This window comes from Miniopterus natalensis, chromosome 4, assembly GCF_054644295.1.
Source record: "Miniopterus natalensis isolate mMinNat1 chromosome 4, mMinNat1.hap1, whole genome shotgun sequence".
Classification (NCBI taxonomy): domain Eukaryota; kingdom Metazoa; phylum Chordata; class Mammalia; order Chiroptera; family Miniopteridae; genus Miniopterus; species Miniopterus natalensis.
The window spans coordinates 27,504,185-27,521,668 of NC_142084.1; the positions used below are offsets into that span (position 1 = coordinate 27,504,185).

At 36.1% G+C, this 17,484-nt stretch overlaps 1 protein-coding gene across 1 annotated transcript in view; it reads left to right on the forward strand.

Moving 5' to 3' along the window:
- The window catches only part of AFG2A (AAA ATPase AFG2A), a 235,958-nt gene that overhangs the window by 173,420 nt on the left and 45,054 nt on the right, over positions 1 to 17,484 (forward strand). The window contains exon 15 of the mRNA XM_016203317.2: positions 15,457 to 15,621. Coding sequence (XP_016058803.2) covers positions 15,457 to 15,621 — 165 coding nt within the window. The remainder of the gene's footprint in view (positions 1 to 15,456; positions 15,622 to 17,484) is intronic.

The window sequence follows — 17,484 nt, forward strand, 5'->3', positions numbered from 1 at the left end:
GGGAGCATTTTGTGGAGCTGGACTCCTAGTCTGCGGGTCTGGGCAACATTCTTTCAGGAAACTAAAACTTATCATAAAAAATATAAATGGGCAGCCTTTGTATTCTGTTTGGATAGATCTCTAGCACTGTAATGGCAATTCTGTTTGTGTACAGCGATCACGCTCATTTTTCTAATCCTTTTCTTTTGAGCTCCTTTCAGTTTCTTGAAATTACTTACAATAGTCAGATGCTTTGTGTTATTTTAGAACCTCCCCCTGAAAAAATATCTGAACATTTCATTGAAGCTCCTTGAAGATATTTAAACTGACGTGCTACAGGTTTTTTTGTTTGTTTGTTTTTGATTGATTTTAGAGAGAGAAAGGATGGGAGGAGGGAGAGAAAAAGGGAGAGAGAGAGAGAGAGAGAGAGAAAAACATTGATTTGTTGATCCACGTACTGATGCATTCATTGGATGACTCTTGTATGCACCTTGACCAGCGATCCAACCCGTAACTTCCGAGTATCTGGACGACACGCTAACCAACTTAGCTACCCAGCTAGGGCACCACAGTTTTTTTTCTTAGTCTCTGTTTCTTCTGGATAAGAACATTTTATTTATTCCCAGTCTATTTACTTTCCATCTCTCCTAGACAACCATCTCATATGTTCTCTCTTCAAACTTCCAGTACCATCTCCTCTGTCCTCAGTCTTATCTGATATCTTTTTAATAAGAAAACTGAATAATTAGAAGGAAAAGCAGTCAACAGAAATAGACCATAACTCATAGGAATGCTAGAAGTAGCAGACTTTGAAACAGCTACTATACATGTATTTAAGGATTTAAAGGAAAGCATAGTTCAGAGGAGATAAAGAGAAGCTATGGAATAAATGAAATGGAAATTATAGAGCTGGAATATACAGTATCTGAAGCAAAAATTCACTGGTTGGATTTATCAACACATTAGATACTACATAGCAATAAAACTATCCAAACTGAAGCACAGAAAGAAAAATATAGGGGTGGGAGGAGGGGGAGGGCAGAATCCCTGTAACCTGTAAGGCCATTCTATGTAACTGGAGTGCTTAAAAGTAAATGGGGGGTATGGGAGCAGAAAATTATTTCATTAAATTATGGTCATGAAAACCTCCAAATACGTTGAAAAATATACATCTTAATAAACCCAAAGAAGGAAATACATAAAGTTACATAAGGCACACCACGATTAAGTTGTGTGAAACTAATGATAGAACAGTCTTAAAAGTAAATGGAGAAAAAGAGATACTACATACAAATAACAAGATGATAATTCTTATTGTAGAAACTTTGCAAAGCGAAACACAATGGAATGGTAAAGTGCTGAAAAAATGAATGCGCAGAACCAGATTATTCTGAATAATTTAGTACATGTTATGTACTGGAAATTGTGCTCATATTTTTAATATACCTTATCTCATTTGATCTTTAGGACAACCCTGAGAGGTAGTAGAATTACCACATCTTTGAATAATGAAAATGAGGCTCAAAGAAGCCAAAGGACTTGGATAGTAAATGTTACCCACTTACCAAATGAAAAGTAAGGATTTGAAACTAGATATGATTGACATAAAGCCACTTTTTTTTTCACTATAAGCCATATGACATAGAACATTTATATAACCTTGATTTACTAGATAAGCTGATTGGAGGTTATTTGTTGTGGTTTGTGTATTTGAAAACTGCTGGTAGTCAGTCAGCAGGATTTATTGAGCACTTAAGATATTCCTGGCTGGGTATGGAAATGGAGGAGTCAGTGGTACAAATATGATCCCCCTTTCTCATGGAGCTTGTAGTCTAGCAAGAAAGGAAACGTGGTAATTCTAGCTGCCTCTCAGGGTTGTTCAAGGATTAAATGAAATAATGTGTGTTACAAGAACCAGCACAATGTCTGGTATATAGCATTTCTATTGAATAATTTTAAGTATGAGAAAATAATTGTAGGTGTTCAGTGCTATATATAAACAGCAAGTGCTATGGAAGCATTGAGGAGGGAGAATATCTCACTTGGTCTGGGAAAGTAGAGAAGGCTTCCCCTGAGTTCTTGATTTTTCAGATGAATCTAAAGAATGAATAGACTGTTAGCCAGAAAAAGAAAAAGTGGGATACAGGAGATTATTTTACTCAGAGAGCTCAGTGTTTGAAGACAGGTTGGACAGAGCATAGTATGTTCTTTTTTCTGTGGACAATGGGAAACAATTGACGGTATTAAGGATGTGGGTGGAAAGTGGCCAGCAATCACTATTTGCATCAAAAAATCATTTCACCATTCCAGCGTTCTATATGAACAGTCTTTGAGGGATGTAACAAGAGTAGACACAAGGATAACCAGGAGAAAGTGGGTCAAGTGGTGGGAACTGAACTGAATGGATAGAGATATTTATTTGGAATTTACAGAATCTGACAGTTTTGAAAGCGGAAAATGAGAGAGAAGATGCACAGTTCCTAGGTTTCTGGGTTACTGAGAATAGGAAATCCTGGAAATATTACAGGTTTGGAGAAGAAAATTATGAGTTGTGTTATATATATTTATTTGGATATACTGTGGTAATCAAATAGAGATGTCAACTAGGAAGTTCAACAATTGAGTCTGGAGTTCAGTAGAGAAATGTGGACCTGGTATGTCCACATTTATCACTTGGGGAATCATTTCTTTATAGATGGTAATTAAAGTGAAAGGAATGGATGGAAAAGGGAAAACAAGAGAAAAATGTTAAACATAAGCTCCAAAGAACCTGAACCTTTAAATGTAGGTAGAGTGGGGGGAGAAATAGCCAGCAAGGGTGGCTGAGGAAGAATATTCAGAGAAATAAGAGGGATCATGTAGAGCAGGGGTGGGGAACATCCAGCCCGAGAAATCATTTGGTCTGGCCCTGCCAAAGCAACCACAATCAGCACTAAAAATTCAGTAAATCTAGGAGCTTTTTTCATAGCTAATTTTTAAGTTGATAATTTTATATGGCCCGAGAATGACATAAATACCCAAATGACCCTTGGCAGAAAAAAGGTTCCCCACCCCTGACATAGAGATTCAGAGGCAAAGATAAGTGTTTTAAGAACAAAATGAGCTTTTTAAATTCTACTGAAAGTTTAGGCAAATACAGGCAGAATAAAGTTTTGTGTTGTGGGGTTTTTTAAATTTAATAATCTGGAGGTCGGCAGTGATCTTAAGTCATTTTGATGGAGTGATAGGGACAGATTGGAGTCAGCTGAGATAAGTGACAAGTGAGAAACTGGGGACAGCTAGAGCTTAAAAAACTAGCTCTGCAAGGGGATGAAAGAGGGTGGTCAGGAGCTAAGACAGGATGAGGTGTGGAACAGGGATGTTAGTAGGCAGAATGTCACTGAACATGTTTAAATGTTGATGGAAAAGCACAGACAGTAGAGATGGAGGATCCCTAGAGCTGGGATAGAGTGCCATGTTCCACTTCTGCAGGACAAGGTGGGATTTGGAGAGAATGCTCCTAGATCAGGAGAATACCTGGTCTGATATAAAGTTAGGTAAGATGTAGAAAAACATAATATCGAGTGTAAATGTCAGTTCTTACCTTCACTCTGAAATCATGAAAACCAGGCCAGCACTTTGCTATTCCTACAAGAAATCTTCCTTGTTAGAACAAAACAAAACAAAACAAAACAAAAAAAGCAAATGAAGATACTGAACTGACCTCAAGGAGCAATATTGAGTAATGGAAAACAAAAACTCTCATTTTTCTAAAAAAAAAATCATTAAAGCAGAATTGCCTGTTTGAGACCTTTTATATTAGACAGTCCTTTTAATTTTCATGCCTGAGGCAGTATTAATCCCATGGCCCACGTGAAAGATGGATTGAAATGCTTTGTTAGAGAATGTAGTTGCAACTCTCAGGCTCTAAAGGTTTATAATAATCGGCAAGAGTTCCATTTTTTCTCTTTTGCTTTCTTACAGAGAAACCACTGCCCTCTCCCACCCTCAGAGTAGGTTTGAGATAATTCAGCTACATCTGTGAGAGCTGTGCTAACCTCTGTAATCCAGCTGTTCTGCTTATAATATTTTTCTTCCCTTTCCTCTCTTCTCTCTCCTATTTTCCCAAACCTTCAAAAAAAGTTGAGAGAAAAAAAACAAATCATCTTTCTTTTCATATTGATATTTAAGGTGGAATAAATGTGGTTATAAAAGCATCAATCAACACAGCACTAACTTGCCAAGCTAAGTATTTGGGTTGGAAATCATGCCTCTCCAACTGTTAAAAACAGGAAGTATCTCTGTTAAGTGGTAGATAGCTCCCTGTTACTGGAAAGGAAGGTCTCTTTCATTTCTTTCTACATTTTTGAGCAATAAAACGAGTTCCACAGTTTCATACATAGGGGCCAAATACTTGCATACACACGTATATACATATATGCAAAATTGGTTTGCAGTGTGAATGAACACACACACATCGGTAAATGTAAATATATGTTAAAATACCTTCAAAGGCTTTAAACATAGAATCTCTTTCACAAGCCAGCCCAGGCACATCTTATCCAACAATTCAAGCAAAGCCCTGGGAGCTGTCAGAAACAGCCTATAGGTTTGCTCTCAGTGATTAATTGCCAGGAGAATCCGGTTCTGTGTTCCATTACATATAATTGTTCCCTTGTCTAAAGGTGTTTCTTTATTAAGCTCCTATTTTAAATGGGGGGAAATACACACACATAACTTCCATTTCTGATGTTTAGCCCTTCTTATAAGAAAGTGGGGAACTAGCACAGTTCACTAACAAAGGCAGATTTACAGACATCTTTCCCCAATTTTTACTAAAACTTTACTAATATTTTAATTTGCCTAGATGGGAGGTATGGGGGGTGGAGGTGGAGCAGCTGAGTAGGGGGAGGGCGCCACTCTGGGTCCCAAAATGTGTCATGTCATGGCAGTATGGAGTAGTGGAATATAGGTTCATTGCTGAGATCTAGGGGCATGGAATGGACCTTAGTTCTCATTCTAGCTTTACCGCTTAATGCCCCTCTGACCACTGGCAGTTACTTAACCTCCTATAAAGTGGGTAGAAAAGTATCTCCTGAGTGTTCTTGTGAGAACAAATTACCATAGTAAAGCACTCGTCACAGTTCTGAACATATCGTAGGAGCTCAGTACTTTATCACTACTAAGTTCTATCACTTAACCATGTATGACTTGACATTAATTGAACCTCTCTGGACCTCAGTCTTCTTAGAAAATGCAGTTTAGAAATAGAAGAAATATGTGATACTACTGTCCTGTGATTCTCTAATTCTCCTCATATCAAATTAAGAAAAAATATTTTTGCTTTAAATAAAAATGATTCTTGCCCTCATGACTGACAAAGCAAGGACCCTGGCTTGTGTTTACAGTGCAGTCTTTGCTTTACTTTGTGAGCATCCAATAAGGTGCTTTCTGTTGCAGAGCTGAAATACAGACTCCGGTGAGACTGCCTTTGGTCCAGTCCTCGCTCTACCACTTACTGTGTGACTTTGGGCAGGTTGCCTAACCTCTCTCTACCTCAGTTTTGTTATTATTTGTTATTTGTGACACCTTACATTTTGATGAACTGTTGTTGTTTTAATTTGGAAAAATAGATGTCCCTTGAATACCTTACAGTCCAGTGGACCATTTGGACATGTGAACAAATATTATAGTCTATGTAATATGTGCGGTAGATGTGTGAACTGTGTTTAGAAGTAATATAGAGAATAAAATAAGTCTTCCTTTGTGTTATGCAGATGTGATTTGAAGGAAGAATTTGCCTGGAGTGCATGGCCCAGGGGTGGGTGGAGTCCTGTTCCGGCGGAAATCAGCACGTGCAGAGGCACAGGGGTGGCAAGGGCGTGGTGTTTTCTGGGAACTACAGGGAATTCTGTGTTGGTAAAACATACAGAGCAGTGAGGAGTCAAATAATAGGAGAGGATGCTGGAGAAATAAGCAGGGGACAAGATAGTTCCTCCCCACTTCACCACCCCTCACCCTCCACCCCTGTTAAGAACCTATGAGTTTATTTATATTTAAATGTTATAAAAATTAATGTGCAGGATGGGGCAAAAGTAGGCTTACAGTTGTGAGGATTTTAAACACAAGAGTTTATTCTTGTATTATTATTATTATTATTGTATTTTCCATATGAACAACTGTAAACCTACTTTTGCTTCACCCTGTCTACATGTAAGGAACCCCCAACCTTTCTGAGCAAATTTTATACAGATATTTGAAAGATTAATTGCAATGTTTTCAGTTTTCCTCTTATCAAAAAGCAGATTCACTGTTTATAAGAGGAAGAATTAGGATTAGTTCTAGATAAATACTGTTTTGGCTTTGAAAAGGGGCCCTTTATTTTTGTATTTAAGTATAGTTGGTATACAGTATAGTTATATTAGTTTCAGGTGTACAATATAGTTGTTCAACATTTTTATACTTTAAAATGTAGTCACCCCATTAATTCTAGTAATCATTTGTCACCATGCAAACTTATCACAATATTTATTAACTATATTCCCCTTTCCCTTTTCACTCACCTCCCCACCCCTAAAAGGGCCCTTTAATTGAAGTGGGTGAAGAATATATCATTCTAGTAAAAGAACTTGTATGTGCGAGTGTGTGTGTGTTGAATTGTTTTCTTCACTCTTTTGTGCTCATCATCAAGCGCTGCCATTTACTGTGGCACATTGTCCTCAACACCTGCCGTGCAATGCGTCAAGTCTTTTCTTGCACGGCGCCACGGGCTGTTACAGAGCTGAGCAAGCCCCACGTTAGACAGGTAGCCTACAGACTGATGGATTGGTTTGTGTTAATACAAACACATGCTCAGGTGTTGTCATGCAGAAACTCTTTTTTAAAGAATTCTTTTTCAAAGGACAAAGAACGTTGTAACTGTAGCACCTAATCCTGTGCCTGGCACATAGAAGATACTCCGCTGATGTTTGCAGAACTCAAATGCTCCGTGAATCAACAGAGCACTGAAAACCTCCTCAACTCCAGGAGTAACTGAGTATTTCGGTAGCTGTAATATGATTGGAAATGTTGGAAAAGCCTTTCCAACAGTTGGAAAATATAGTCTTGGCATATGGTAAGATCCAAATTTTAGGCAAATATTATTCTCTCTGCAGAATACAAATCTATCTAGAAGAAATCCTGCTTTATCTTTATCTTCCTTTGCACAATGGAGAGGCATTGTTAAGAGGGGAAGTGTCCTATAAGTTGAAAACTTTGGGCAGATCTAGTTCAAAGATATCTCTTCAATCTTCCTTTTCAGGCTCGCTGCCTCTGTTATATTCATGTTTTAATTTAAGACTCAAGGTTGTCCTAGCTTTCTTTTTTTAAAATTAAATTTATTGGGGTGACATTGGTTAATAAGATCATATAGGTTTCAAGTGTACATTTATATGATACATGATCTGTATACTGGATTGTGTGCCCATCACCCAAAATCAACCATCTTCCATCACCGTATATCTGTGCTTCTTAACCCTAGCTTTCCACTTCATTCCTGTGCCACCTACACTGCTGCAGAATTGTTTACTTTCTTAAACAGAAAATCAGGCCTATTCTTCACCTATTAAAAACCTCCACAATTTCCTATGGACTGTGAGACAAAGACCCAAGACCTTGGCATTCCGTACCATATATGAAATAACCGTACCTGGGGGGAAGCAATGTCTCAGCACACCTGTGATCCATCCTGGTGCTGCCTTCTGAGGTTGGCCTCACAGTGTGACTACAATAAACATTTGCCTGCCCAGGAATGGCTGGTGCATTGCTGCCCCTTTAGTTCTTTGTATGTAGCATTCCCTGTGCCTTTGCCCGCTGTCTCAGTCTGGTAAATTTCCTTCTTCTCTCTCAAGGCCCAGCTCATTTGGGTCAGGGAAAGGTTTCTAGATTTTTTAAGGACATTTGAAATTCCTTGTTTCCAAAGTCTTAAATCAGTTAATCTCAACTCTTGAAAATTCTCACTTTTTATTTTCTGAACCAGCTAAATAACTTAATTTTAAGGTTAGACAGTTACATACTACACTAATAATGATTTTATGTTTTTAAAAAATACAAATAAAATTCTCACTTCCTTGGCTTTTTGGAAACATTCTTTCCTTCATATTCTCCATGGTATCAAATATACCCATTTCAAAAGGGTTGCTTATTTAAAGGATGATACGTGTCATACAGATTATATTATTACTACTTACTCAGTTATACTATAAAATTAAAAGATCTCAAATGATTTTTGTGTGAAAAGGTTTACTAAGCTAAAAGCTATAAGAGAAGAATTACAAAAATTAGGTTCCTTGGTTTAGCAGAGCCTATTGCTTAAGTGTAATTTAGCTTGATCTCTAACAGCTTCACCTCTTAACTATTTCTGCCTTTCTAAAAATGTTTTATGTATGCATTAGGTAAATATTGCTGGTTTTATCATTAAATAATTGGCCTTTCAGTATTGCAGTATCCATCAGGTTGCAAAATTTTATTCTCTCCTCATCTTTAAATTTTTAAAGTGGAAATTATTCATGTATTTTGTCATCTTTTCTACTAAGGTCTTAGCCTGTATATTAAAACTTACTGCATTTAACTCTTTGTATGTTGACTATTCTTCACTTTTAATGTGTTCTTAAAGGTAAGGACCAAGACATGTGCTTCTTTGTATAGCTAATAGTGCTTTGCACACAAAAAAGCTGATCAGTTAGTATTTCAAGCTACTTTTAAATATGTGGGTATTTAGGATCTTGTTTTTTGAATTTTATGTAAAACCTGTTTCTGTTTCCCAATATCTATTCAGCAGATAATTCCTCCAACTCAAGTACAATTTATATTTTTTCTCATTACTCCAAAAGTAATATATAACAAAGAGTGTTTCTTAACAGGATGTACATGGTTTTTACTAAATATTGCTTATTTTATTGGTTTCTAAAGCTAATCTTCCTTCAGTCTAATTAAACTTTTAGAGATTACTAATTTACGTAAAAGATATTGTGAAATTGTATTCCTGAAACATTAAGAATTTAAGCCTTAAAAGATAGCAGCTAAAGTGAAATAAGCCAGACAGAGAAAATCAAATACTGTATAGTATCACTTATATGTGGAATCTTAAAAAGGCCAGTTTTATAGAAACATTAGAATGGTGGTTGCCAGGGACTAAGAGGAGGGGGAAGTGGGGTCATGTTGGTCAAAGAGTACAAACTTTCATTTATAAGATGAGTAAATTCTGAGGATTGAATGTTCAACATAGTGACTATAGTTGATAACATGGTGGTGTATACTTGAAATGTGCTGAGAGTAGATCTCATATTTCACCTCTCTTAGTGATCCCTCAATCAGATTTCTGTTGAAGAAAGCGAGCAGTTTCCTGTAAATTCTCCTTCCTCTTATGAAAGGGCTATGAATTGAGCATTTCAAGGGCTATGAAAAGAAGCAGGAGAGGAAGAGGCAAGTAGAGAGTTGTTAAATAGCAATTCTTTTTAAACATTGAGATTTAGAAATAGAAATCAAGAATCTGTATTTTAACCTGACTTTTTTTTTACCAGCATTCTAACTTCACAGTTTTAGAACATTTATTATTTTATTCATTCAAAGAAATTAACATCTACCATGTTCCAGGTATTGGATCCAAAGACAACTAGCATTCCCTGTATTCAAGGGGCTCAGCCAAGTACTGGGAATAAATATACAGGAACAATAATAGTGATAATGGCATCGAAAGTAAAACATACATGCCATGTGTCAAGCACTGTGCTGAGCACTTGATATAGATTATATCATTCAATTCATACATTCATTCTCTGAGTAAATACTAGGACTATTAAGGATTTTAAAGTACCAGGAGGTTTAAATGATTTGTCCAGACATGCAGCTAATAAATAGTGGAGCTAGATGGGGGGAAAAGGGGGACATCTGTAATACTTTCAACAATAAAGATAAATCAAAACATAAAAAACAAAAATTAGTGGAGCTAGAATTTTAACCCAGTTTAATTTTAACCCCTTAGGCTTATTTTCCCCCCCTCTCGTTTAACCTGTATGCCATATTATAAGTTATATACTTGGAAGAGTCATAGAAGTTTATATAAAATAGAAAACTCTTAAGCTGAGACTTGAACAAGAGGAGGAGTTTGCCTAATAGCTAAGGAGATAAAATATCATTCTGAGCAGAGAAAAGGATATGTGAGGCAAGGAGGCGGAAGGCATCCTGGTGGGCTTGGCTAGCTACGAGTGCTTAGGTGCACTGGGAGCCATGGGGTGAGAAAGAAGTAGCTGCAGATAAGGTCAGAGAGTTACACCAAAATTAGGTCCAAACTATCATGCTTGAATCTGACTTTTCTCCTTGAGGTGCCATTCATTAATGGTTAGAAAATAGGAAATTACAGTATTTTCAATTAGAATGATCACTTTAGCAGTGCTGTCTACAGACAGGGGGAGAAGGAAAGAATAAAATTGCAGGCAGAAAAACAACTAGCCACAGTAGCTATAATATTCTAGATGAGATTGTGTTGCCTTGACTTCATTGAGTAAACATTTACTGAGTGCTTTGTCTGTGCTGTTGCTGAATTTACAGTGTGGAATAAAACAATATATACCTTTTATTACATATAGCCTCCAATCTGGTGCGACAGTCAGATGGTAAAAAGACACAATTATATAATAAAGAAGATGGAGTAGAAATGAATGTTTCAAGAGCGGTATAAGAGGTATCGTTGACCACAGCTGTTAATCAGTTGAATTTAGTATGAGAGAGAGATGCCTATAATAAGTTAAGGTTTCTTTGAAATAAATCAGAACTGTTACCAAGGATCCACCTCTCTTCCCAGTTTCTGGAACTGCTTTCTCCATGAATCATGAGACTCTGATACCGGTTTTATTGGAGTAGAGTATAAAGACTCAGTGCTGCTTTTCTTTTCAGGAGGAAGGCACACCCCACTCTTGCACACACACCCTTGTTGATCATTTTAGATGAATGGCAGCCATGAGGCCTGACTTTTAATACTTTGGTCTGAACAAGTATTTCTGTGCTAATTAAATTATATTTGAACATTGATATAATATGAAATTACAGGTGTTGAATTTCAGGATCTCTTAAAAAGAAAAGGCAGCAGTCCTATAACTGTAGTATATGGTTGGATCAATAAGAATCTTTAATGTGAAATACCAGAAATACTTTTGAGTTATTTTTGTAAAGGTCAGAAAAAGAAAAGTTAATAGCATTAATTCAATTAATTAGTGTAATTACTAAAATAGTAAGAACACATTTTCAGTAATGACCATGTAATATAAGCTGTGGGCATGATATTGGGTAAGATGCAGTTTTGGAGTCTTACAATCGGGGCTGAAAGGTCATCAAATACTGTGATTCTTAGTCTGGGGTGCACGAGCAGATTTCAGGTGAACTCCATAGAATTGTTTGTAAAATTGTGTGGGGATGTTTTGTCATGTGTGTTTTGAGGGGAATTCTTGTCAAATGCACATAGGCCTTTCATTAAAAAACCACCTTCATTTTTACACATAAGAAAACGGGCCAGTAGAGATGCAGAGACTTGCCAATGTCTTGAATAAGTTCTCTTGAAAAGGCAGTTTTCCCTATGATTTTTTAAAAAAGAGTTTTAATGTAGAGGCCACAATATCTGTGACCTTGAGGCCTGACGGTTCAGAGGATTAGGAAGCCTTGGCTTGGTTTTTCACTGAGAGCTGTCTTGAGTTGATTTTAAAATAACAGAACCTACCATCATACTGAACCTACCATCATTCTTCCACCTTAATATCTCAGGACAGTATTTTAAAAGAAATTCTAGGAAGGGTGTTAATTCATTTAGGGTTCTACAGAAAGGAGAGCTCTTTTTTTAAGCTCAATTTCACTGACACGATCAGGCCAAGAAAAACTTAGTTGGCTATTGGCCCAGACAATGTTATAGTCATCAAAGTGTGCTCAGCCCTGCACTGTCCCAGGACTTGGAGGGGAAAGCACAGATGCATGCTGAGTGTTGTTTCAATGATGTAGATACATCCTTTGGTGTGTTGTTCTTTCAGCTATTAGAAAGGAAAGTTTAAAATAGCCTAGAATATGACTTTTTCTAGAAGGGTGAAAAGGATAACCTCAACTTTATAGCTATACCTCAAGCTATTCACAGCTGTATCCCCAACCACTAAAACAAGGTCTAGCACATAGTAGATGTATAATAATTTTTTGGTGAAAGAATTATTTACATTTATTTTGTTATCTATGTCATATTTCAGAACAAGAATATTTTTCATTTGTCCATTGACAGAGCTGCATATTGTAAATATAGTAAAGTATATAGTAAAGTAAAAAAGGACTGATTCAACATTGAGATTCCTGATTTCAACCCACTTCCTCCATTTATTGGGTGATCTTAGGCCTCATTTTCTTTTTCCTAATGGGGTATGACAATACTTACTTCACAGGATTTGTAGAACTATTAAGTGAAATATGGTACACTTGATAGATTTGGAGGACTATTAAGTGAAATATAGTACACTTAAGGGCTATTTAATATTAATATTATTTGTCTTAGATAACATTTTTAATAATTTGGAAATATATATTTACTGGATTCATCCTAATTTCCTGAATCCTGTATTTGTTTTAGGTGGGGAGCTGTGATTCCCATGATTGAATTCTATGACATTGTACATTTCAAGAAAGCCAGTCATTCGTCACTTCCTCCCAGTGGACTAATACTAGGGGTGGAGAAGAGTCTGAAAATAATTAAAACGTGTATTTTTGAACAAAGGAAATATATTTACTACATATTTGTTAGTTGGCTTGCTTGCTAATTTGTGTATAACTTAAGAATTAAAAGATATCTGGTAGACACTCATGTTCTAGATATTGTGACATGTACAAGAACTATACAACAGCATTTTCCGAAGTGAGAATGGATATTAGCTTTTGAGATGTTCTGTGATTAGATTTTGGAATTTAGGATAGAATTTCTATAGACTACTACAGTCCTCTCTTGATTTTTCATATCCACTAGTGTAGGCTCCAAAAATTTCTATGTATACAAACCTGTTTAATTTCATTTCTACCCAGTGTTTCCCAAACTTATTTAATGGGGAAGCCTTTTTTTTTTTTTTTATTAAACCTGTTAACATAGAATATTTTATGAAGCACTGGTGTGAGATATAATGGTGTTGACCCTTGAGTTTTAACAATCTAGTTGGAATTCTAAACATGAACATGATAAGATAAATTTAAAAATAAAAAGTAAAGATAATTCTCCTTGGATTTATGTTTCTAATTTTTCTCTTTCTTTTATAGGCGCACTAACATTAGAATAATAAAATTGTCAATAAACACTATTTCTCATATCTTAAAAAAAGGTTACCCTATTTGTAAGGTAATCAGCTAGACTGCCATAATACAGTATCATAGAGACTGGCAAAAGACATGAGACTCCTGGGTCAGAGACAGCAGACAATTTATCCAATTCCCTAAGAACTAATTTCCACAGAGCAATCATGTTAGGTTTAGATGTTTGCATTTCTTGTAATGTTTTATGTATGGCCCTAGGTATATGTTCAGTGTCTTGTTTTTTTTCCTTCTTTTTAATTAGAAGTTGTTCATGCTGAGTTCTTATTTTCCTTAGTTTCTGTGTTTACTACTATCATGTCTTCTTTCTGGACACTTTATAAAAATGTGCTGTTTTTCATTATTTATAAGTTAGTGTCTCTTAAATCTTTAGGAAATGCCATTTCTGATTATGCCAGCAACAATTGTAATATTTGGGAGGTGGAAAGAGTCTACATTTTGGGAGTGTTTCTTTTACAACATTCATCATTTGTTCCTGAAGATTCAATTTTCCATTTTATGTCATTTTCCTTCAATCTGAAAATCTTCCTTTTAGCATTTTCTGTGGTGGTTTTCTTTATCTGAAAATGACTAAATTGTGTGGGGTTTTTTTCATTATTGAAGGATATTTTCACTGGGAATAGAATTCTAGGATGACGTTTTTTGTTCTCCCAGCACTTTGAAGATGTTCTTCCACTGGTTTCTGCTCTCCATTGTTTTGAGAGTCATTATGATTCAAACTCTTGTTCCCTGTATTCAGTCTGGCAGCTTCAAGACTTTCTTTATCTTTGGTTTTCAACAGTTCCACTATGATGTGTTCAGGTGTGGTTTTCTTTGTGTTTATTTTGCTTGAGATTCACTGAGCTTCTTAACTATGTAAATTTATGTTTGTTTACCAATTTGGGGAAAGTTTTGGCTCTTTTCAAATTTTTTTTCTGCCCCATCATCTCTTTCCTTTCCTTTTGGGACTCTGATTATATATATGTTAGACCTTTAGATGTTGACCCTCCCACAAGAGTGATCTTTTAATGTAAATCTTACCTTTTCAACCTTCCTACTTAAAACCTTCCAGTAGCTTCTCGTTACAAGTAGAATGCAATCCAGACTCTTTACCGTGTTTTTTTAAAGCCTACAATCTATCGATGACTATCTGTCTGACCTCATTTCCTAGCTTTTTTCCCTTTTACTCACTATTTCTACCCCATTGGGTTTTTTGTTTCCCTGGAACATACCAATCATTCTTGCCTTTGCACTTGATGTACCTTTACCTTGAATGCTCTTCCCCCAGATCTTCGTATGGCTGACTCCTTTGGGTATCTGCATCAGTTACTTTCCCAGAGTGGCTTTCTCTCATTTCCCCAACTAAAAGCTACCCATCCCCTCTACTCTCTCTCTCTCTGTCTCTCTCTCTCACACACACAACACACACACACATATTTTTTAGACCCATATCTCTTTTACTAGCTTAACTGGGATATACTTTATATAGCATAAAATCCACCCATTTAAAATACTATACAATTCAATGGTTTTTAGTATATTCATAGACATGTGTAGCCATCACCACAGTTGGTTTCACTTATATCTATCTTATGCTATTTCCTAGTACCAAGAACAATGTCTTTATATAATGCATGCTTAATAAATATCTCTAAATAGTTGAATTGATTAGCTTTAAGATAATTTAGGCATTAGCCTCCAATAAAATATGAGGAAAGCTTATTTGACTACATCCAGTTCTAGAAGTAGTCTTTTATTAGAGCTGTGCTTTTTTAAGGGCTCTCTGAAGCAGCTTAACACATATTTTTTAAGAGTTACTGCAGCAAGTTACCAAAAAAACTTTTTATATGATGAATGCAAGTCGTATCTGCATTCCCCTAAAAGACAATAGTCATCTTTTATTGACCTAACAGTTGCTGAAGAGCAAAAAGCCTCTCATAAATACTGCTTTTCTATTTTCAAAAGTACCCTGAACATTGTTTACTGATTTGAATCTTGAAAATAGATTACAGAATCTATAGTAGGCGTTTTATTTACTAATTATGAATAATAGAGGGTTATTCATGAGATTCTGGACATCCCTTTCCAGATGGAATTGCATTCCACATGGAATGTCAGTTCTAAGCCTGGTTAATCCACCTTGCCCTGTCTTCTTTCCAGGCTTTGATGCGTCCTGGAAGAATTGATAGAATCGTCTATGTGCCTTTACCAGATGCAGCAACAAGGAAGGAGATATTTAACCTGCAGTTTCACTCTATGCCAATCAATCAGGACGTTGATCTGAATGAACTCATCCTCCAAACGGACACATATTCAGGAGCAGAGGTAAGAAAGTTCTCAAAATATCTTGGTGGGACAAAAGCGGTGGCTTGGGGTCATTAGGAAAAAGACTGCTTGATGCCAACTGTTTTAAATAACTATATTAAGAAATCTTAAAACAAATGCATGGCATGACAGGTGATCACTAAATGAAATTGCATTTTACCCAGCCTTTGTTATATCTTGATTGTTTTTACCTGGCTTCTGTTATTGCTCAAAATGTAGTCTTCAGAGAATTAGCATGGTCTAGTGGTGAGAACACTGGACTGGATGGAAGCAGGAGTCCTCTTTGGAGCTTCTTAATACAGCAGCTTCCAATACAGCAGCTTCTCTAAACTTTGATCTCTTGACCTATCAAATGGAAAAGATATACAGCCGACTACTATTTTCTCATAGAGATCATAAAAGTGAAATTAGGATATCATAAGAGCACTCTGAAGTTCAAAAGACTTGGCAAAGAGATTGTATCATTATCATCTTTTATCATGTGGGAAAATTATCGCAGTCTACTTGTTGATTAACAAAGATTCTCTTATAAAAACTGTAAAAGGGACAGTCTACCCTTAACTGAGAATATACTCAATAAGAGTAGCCAGAACTCTGTGAAAATAGGAGAGTTTTAAATATGGCAGATAAACTTTTCATTTTGTTGTTGTTGTTTTTGTCCTTAGCAACTGTTTACTTAGGCTGTTTTTATTTACAAAATACAATTCCATTAAAATAATTGTGCATCTTTCTACATGCATTTCTTAAGAAAAGGACAAACTCAGCACAGAAATATCTTCTGAATACCACTGATATGTATTTGTACTGGGAAATTGATATATTTTTAAAGAAATTGTAGATTCTTTCATTCTGAATTATCTAGCAGACTAGGACGGTTTTGCTTGCTGTTTGTTTTCTCTCTCTTTTGTAAAACCCAGAGATTAACACATTACAGGTTGTTAGTGGTGCTCAGAGAATACATAGGTTAATTTACATGTGAAATTTTACTTAGAGTACAGTCATAGCTAATAACAACTACCACGTAGATTCCAAATGTACTCATTGTTTTGCCTCAGGTATGAACTATGTGTATTTTATTTTCCCCCTTTAGGTTTTTCAGTTGCACTGGCGGGGCAAGGGGGAAGCCATGTAGAAAGTAGCTTGAGAAGCAGATGAAGTGCACTTACTTTTAAGTCCTGTCTGAAACAATAGCCCCAATTAATGAGCATCTCTTTGGCATGACTATCCATTATGTTAAAATGAACATGTAGCTACTGCTGACTGACTGCTGCCGCATTTTAGGAGTTCACTTTTTGATGTGAGACCACGGGTTGGCATCATGTACATGATATTTCAGTTTACAGGAAACAGCAAGAAGACACCATAAATCTTTCACTTGAACTGAGTGAGGAGGAAGAGTAGTTAGCAAGGTATAAATGTGCCTTTCTCACTTTGAAGTAATTTATGGAAGTAACAGAGAAGGGCAAAACAAAAATCAAAGCCAGTGAGGTTCTGTCTGGCTGAAAGGAAGAAACTCAGGTAGTGCCAGGAATTACTGTACCAGCTTGCTAGTTCTTATGTGGTGCATGCCTTATTTAGTCTAAAATACAAGTACATTCATTTCTGATTAATATTTATATCAGATCTTCTAAAAATAGTCACAGGAAAAGTAGCAGAAAATTCTGTTCATCTTTGAATTACATTTTTTGTGTCCCACAATGCTTGGGTAGGGGGAAGGGGTATCCCACTGCGGTCCTAAGAATCAGTATATTATTACAACTTCATAGAAATTTTGTTCCAGAGCTATATCTTAATAGGTCTGGGGTTTTCAACTTGAATAAGACATGTTTGTATCATATTTTGGGGGGCTGTCTTTTTTGGGGG